Source organism: Coturnix japonica, chromosome 5 (genome assembly GCF_001577835.2).
Source record: "Coturnix japonica isolate 7356 chromosome 5, Coturnix japonica 2.1, whole genome shotgun sequence".
Lineage (NCBI taxonomy): Eukaryota > Metazoa > Chordata > Aves > Galliformes > Phasianidae > Coturnix > Coturnix japonica.
In genome coordinates this window covers 24991967-24997966 of record NC_029520.1, presented here as the reverse complement: position 1 = coordinate 24997966, position 6000 = coordinate 24991967, and the positions used below count along the sequence as shown (strand labels likewise).

At 49.0% G+C, this 6000-nt stretch overlaps 1 protein-coding gene across 5 annotated transcripts in view; it reads left to right on the top strand.

The window, feature by feature from the left end:
• The first annotated feature begins 466 nt into the window (after positions 1–466).
• Positions 467–6000, top strand: part of SMOC1 (SPARC related modular calcium binding 1) — a 120516-nt gene continuing 114982 nt past the window's right edge. For 2 of the 5 annotated variants that reach the window (XM_015864717.2, XM_015864715.2), the window contains exon 1: positions 532–754. In XM_015864717.2, coding sequence (XP_015720203.1) covers positions 650–754 — 105 coding nt within the window. In that variant the 5' untranslated portion in view covers positions 532–649. Of the gene's footprint in view, positions 755–6000 lie in introns of all 5 variants that reach the window. The other 3 variants (XM_015864713.2, XM_015864718.2, XM_015864716.2) reach the window with 3 other exon arrangements.

Genomic DNA, 6000 nt, shown 5'->3' with positions numbered 1-6000 from the left:
ATAAAAACCATCTTTACTGTGAGGGTTCAGAGCACGGGATCGGGCTGCTCGGACAGGTTGTACCTCTCTGAAAATATTCAAAACCATCCTGGGCTCCTTCCTGTGCGACCTGCAGGCAGGGGTTGGACCGGGCGACCTCCAGAGGTCCCTACTATTCTGTGATCCCCGGCCGAGCCGAGAGGGGGGCAGCGGCCGGTGAGCATAAGGGAGACCCGCTGCTCGTCCGCTGTCAGTTGCCGCGCGGTGCTGCCCCGGCTGCACGGCCGAGCCTCAGGTGCCGCCCCCGTCTCCAGCTCCACGCCGCCCGGGGCCAACCTGCGCCGCCCGCCTGGAACCCGGCAGCAGGGCGGAGCGCAGGACCCCGCCGCCCCGCCATTGGCTCCGGCCCGCGGCGGCTGCGCTGCGATGGGCGCTCGCCCCGCTCCGTGCCGGCCGGCCCCGCCCCGCCGCGGCTTTATAACGGGCATCCCCATGGCCGAGCCGGGTAACCTGCCGCGCCGGGAGGGGCAGAGCCGACCCGGGGTACCGCCCGCCGCCCACGGACGCGCCGCCGCCGGGCCCAGGGGCGGCCGCCCGGGAGAGCAGCCTGCGGTGGCTGCCGAGCTCCGCCGCGCCGCCTCCGCACCTCCGCCTCCTGCCCCGAGGGACGATGCCGCCCCGGGCCTGGCGCGGCGCGGGGGCTCGCCCTTTCCTGCTGGCGCTGCTGCTGGCGCATCTGCCCCAGGGTGGCGGCCACCGGGCCGCGGGGCCCCGGGTAAGTGAGTCGCCCCGAGGCGGGCGGCCCCGCTCCCTCCCGCACCGGCAGCGCCGCAGGTGGAGCCTCGCGGCGGGTCCCGTGCCGGGCGCGTAGCTCCGGGATCCCCGCGTTCGGTTGGTACCGCTGGGCGAGCGGCCGGCGGTGTGAGCTGAGCGTCGGGTGCGGGAGGGAGGGAGGGAGGCGTGAGCGGGCTGAGCTTTATGCTGCCCATCCCGCGGTTAGCGCTCCCCGAGCGGAGCTTCGGGACTTTTTCATTACGTTCCCAAGAAGGGATTAAATGAATCCCAGCAATAAAGCTAGATGCCTTCGGCCCACACTGCTCCCTGTAGGAGCCTAGCTGTGTGTTTTTAATCTGACGATGTCTGCCTCTTGCTGGGGCTGTTAATTTCACTTAGTGTACAATTACACTGCTCTGGGGAGAACCCAGCATCTTTTCTAAATATGGTCCTCCCAGTGCGCTACCGCCGCAGCACCGTGCCGGGATAGCGGGAGAGCTCTCTGTTAGAGCTGCACACCAGTAGCTGTTCCTTAGCCAAGGCTGCAATAAGGACATAGTTCTGGGTAAGTGGAAAAAGTCGATCTCTCTGCAGGCGTGTTGGATGCACTGGCCATGTGCATTCTTGACCCATCAGTCTGAAGTGTTATGAAATGCAGTACTTAATTAACTTCTACCATGGTTAAGCAAGATCAGAAGGCTTTGGAATCCCTACTCAGACGGCATATAACAATAAGGGATTTGATCACAGTGCTCTAGTTTGTTAGAGCTGCTGTTTGACCGTGAGGGCACTTATGTGCTTCTCAGGACTGCAGAAAGTGTGCTGGCTTGCTGTGCCGTCCTGGTGTTCAGCTATAGTCTCTTTTATGGCCAGATGTGTAACAGCAGCTGTTAGGAAGTGGCAGATTAGATTTAGTGTGTGCCATAATTCCTCAGGGACCTGTTTTGAAGGGTGGGGAACCAGTGGGCTGCTTACGCATGTATCTCTATTAACTGATAGCAAACCTAAACCTTGAGACTGGAGTGGAACCATGTTTGAGGAGCTTTGGGGTGATAGGAGAGAGTGACTAGGGCCCTAAATCAGCACTGGTATCTGAATGCTTCTATAAGAAGCATCTGAAACAAAGAATAAAACAAAGTATCCGATTGGCATTGCATGACTGTGTGGTTAGCCTGTCTACCAAATGGTTTCTATATAGGCTACTTTTACATACGGTGCTTTGCAGGGCAGTTTAGTTGCTACTTCAGCTCTCAATACAGCTCCAAATACGAAGGACTTCTAATTTACTTGTTGCTTGAAATGATGGTCGGACTTTGCTCTTCCCTCCTTTGTGACTCAGGGGAAAGAGATTGGCTGAAGTGAGCACCACTGTCTGTGGTTCTGCAGGAAGATCTGCCTTTAAGTTCTAACTTCAGAGCGCTGTAGTGGACTTCCAGGATGCTCTGTGTGTGAAACCTCTTTTCATGCTGCCAAGTGTCCTGTTTACGAGTATGCAGTTTGGCACAATCGTTTGTAGCCATGTTGATACCATGTTGCAACCTGGGCTTAATCTCTTTTTGTGGTTAGGCACTGCCAGTGAAACTGTTACCCAGTGTGATGGTGCTATACTATAGATTCCCATGCACATAAGAAAGTTCTGAATTATTATTATTAATTTTTAGTTTATGATGATTACATAGAATTACACCACTGTTTCTCAAAGGGACTTGCAGTTAGGACTATATTCCTCTCAGGAACCCTCCCTGACAGCTGGGGTCAGTGTTGCAGTCCTGGCATCTAATCCTGGAGGTGTTCAACTGCTAGGAGTGATATTTACATGTTCTTGCTGTTTCTTTTTTGTATGGTAGGCACTAGAACTTCAGTGCATGCGAACTCAAATGCTCTTAAAGGTAAACAGCAAGGGAAGTACTGGCCAGCAAAAGATTTGATGCAAAAAAAGGGAACTGTTCATATAATCCAGCTCTTCTCAATTAGTTTAAATGAACAGCAGTGATACTTGAAACAGGTTCTTGATCTTTCTCCTTGCATTTCCCCTTTACTACAGCAGTGTTCTGCTAACCTGGGCATCCAGCTGTGTCACTGAATGTATAAGTAGAGAAGTATGACCTGCTTCATGGAATCATAGAATATCCTGTGTTGGAAGGGACCCATGAGTTTCACTGAGTCCAGCTCCATGCAGCACCACCCATAATTCAAACCCTATGCCCAAGAGCCCCCTGAGCTCTAGCAGCTTAGGGCCATGCCCACTGCTCTGGGGAGCCTGTCCTATGCACACAACTCTGATAAGGAACCTTTCCCAGTACCCACCTATCTCTTCTCTGACATAGCTCTATGCCATTCTTTGTGGAGTAGAGATCAGCACTGCCCCTCTGCTCCTCTTGTGAGGAGCTGTCGGCTGTCACGAGGACTCCCCTCAGCCTCCTCTTTTCTGGGCTGAAAGTGGTGAAAAGTTAAGGGTAGCACAGAGAAACAGGCAGATGTACATTTCTTGTGCCAGTGCAGGAACAGACTTTCAGGTGAAGTAAGATGACTGGATGCTAAGGTAAATTACAAGAGCAGCTGATAGCCACTGGCCTGCTGAGATACCTCTGGCTTTCAAAAGATGTTCAAAGCTTGATGTTTCTTCTTAGATTAAAGCTGAGCAGAGACATGAATCAATTTAGGCTTGGAAAGAGTCAGTGACCTGTAGGGAACATCTGGCTTTTGTACATCTGCTGTACTGACAGTTAACAATTGTTCCAAGTAAATCCCTATAGGAAGTTGGATGTCTTGGATGCCCTAGAAATAACTTGGAAGTCCAAGGTTATTGTGACTTTCTTCCTTACTTGAAGGCTCTAGGAAGGTGTCTGCTGTGTTAGGCAATTGCATGATCACTTCTACTTTTGTTGTGCATGTGTGTGTATTTTGTGTCTGAAGAGTGTCGCCTTGTGGAAAAAGATAATGAGGCTTTACTTTCTATTCACATTCCCTTCCTGCATCCAACTTTCTCTCTGTTGGCATGAGATGTGGAATTGTGTGTCAAGCCAAATTTTGTCATTTCTTCTCCTTGACCCCACAGCTTGGCTTGGAAATATGGGGAGCTTGACTGTGCTGGCTCTTGCATCTCCTACTGTGTGATGAATTTGGGGTAGCACTCTCTCACAGCAGATTAAATGCATAATGCCACTAAGCTCTATTTTCCCCATGTGGACAATGAATTGTGACCTTTGGCTTTCTAGTCCAGAAAGACAGAGCTGTGTTTCCTGTAGGCTCCCTCCTTTTTGTGTCTGACTCCTGACCATTGTGATCCTGTTCTATTTGTAGCAGGGCTATTAGCGGCAGTAGTAACAAGTGCTAGAATAAGAAAATGGTGGGTGCTTGCAGCAGAATGTAACTGCAGCAATCAGAAGCTAGGAACAGCCTCAAATTTGTGGAAGGGGAGGTTGTGCACCTCCCCAGTGATGAAAAGGACTAAGAAATGGGAAGGGAAAGCAGTAGCTATAAATTTCCTCTGAGCTTTATGTGTGGAAACTCTCTCTATCCCTCCATGATAAAGGGATGCTGGCTTGAAATAAGGGGAACCTTCAGTTTGGTGATGCTGTAAAGGGAAGACAGCAAATAGTGAAACTCTGAAGGTATCTGCATGTCCCAAAGCGTAAACTGGAGTGGCATAAAGCAGTGTGAACTCCCTTTCTACAGGTGGTTACTAGTTAGAACCTCACAGGAGTACCTTAGTAAAAGAAAAAAAGGCTTCAAAGGCTCTTGCAGTGCTGCCATTTCCCCTGGAGGAGTAAGCAGCCTGGCAAGTGGTGTTGAGGAAACTGTTCTGTTGTGCACTCACAGCAACACTGTTGGTAGGGCTCTGCAGAACAGGTGTCCTATGTGTGCCCTACTGAAATCAGGGACAGTGTTTTCTACAGGGTAGGAAGAAATAGGAGAAAGATGTAAAATAAAAATAGAAGGCAAAGTGTGTAAAGGAGATCTAGAGGAGTGATAGTTAGAATGGGCTTCCAGTAACTGAGCTTGTTTTGAGCTTATATCATTGCATTGCAACAGTCTAAACTGATGAGTAACAGAGGAAGTGTTTTAGTGAAGGAATAAGTACTCGAGGCAAGTGCCTAGAAAAGCATCCCTCTCAGGACGGGTTTGTTATTCATAGCTTTTGGTTGGAGTTGACTCTGTTCTGTCTGAGTGATAGTTGTTCTTGCCTAAGTAGAAGCTGTAATTATATATGAAACTAGTAATGATTTTTCTCCCTTTCCTTGTTCATACTTGGACCTTTTATGTTAGATAGCCGAATTCCCTGCAAAGTATCAAAGAAGCTGATCTGACTTGCTTTTTTAATAAATTTTGCAGCTGTGCTGAGGAACAGGAGAAGTATTAAAAATGACAGTACATCACTATTAGAACAGTGGGTCCTGTTCTAGGCAAGAAAGAGTTATAGGATACAACTTGTTCTGTATAGACTTAGTGTGTTTGAACTGCTTGAGCTTCTGAGTTGGCTTCAAGGATACTTTACTCGTGTTAATTGCTTCTGCTCCTAATGAAAGATTTCTGGCCAGCAAAAGATTTTATGCAAAAAAGAAACTGCTTGTGTACTTATGCTGGTGGTGGCAGCAAGCTCTGCAGCTGTGGAACATCTCTAGTGATAGCCTCTTGGGCTAGTTTTCAAGTTTCTAACACAAGTCATGTGCTAAGATAATCTTTGCAACCATCAGTGCAGAACAGATGTTGTCTTGGCTTCTTTTATTTCTGGATGGCCTGAAGCAATTGGTAAGATGACTGTAAACTTCATTTCAGTGGTACAGTAGTGCTAATACTAATACTGCTGTTTAAATATCTTAGATGTTCTTATCCTGCCATCTTAAGCTAATTGCGACATCACTTTGTTGGGGAAAAAAACCCAAACAAAAACTCATTTGTCTCTTACTTGGCTGCTGATTCCCCAGTTCTTCTGAGGCCGACATATCCAACAATATACTTAAGTATTGCACAATAAGCTTCATGCTGACATTAAAGACTGAATGCTTAGGCAGTACAGGTGAAACTAAACCTAATCCTGCAAATTCTAGAGCTACTGCACTGACTGCCACACTTGTGTGAGAGCTTAAGAGCTTCCCGTTCAGAGCTCCACTGGTGGATTCCATGAAGACTCTGGTGATACAGTGTCCAGGAATGGTGCAGTGCAGTGGAGCTCACACCATGCTTCATGTGTGTGATGGACAAAGCTTGATGCTTTGCTCTCAAGTGAAGCTCAGGCAGAGGAAC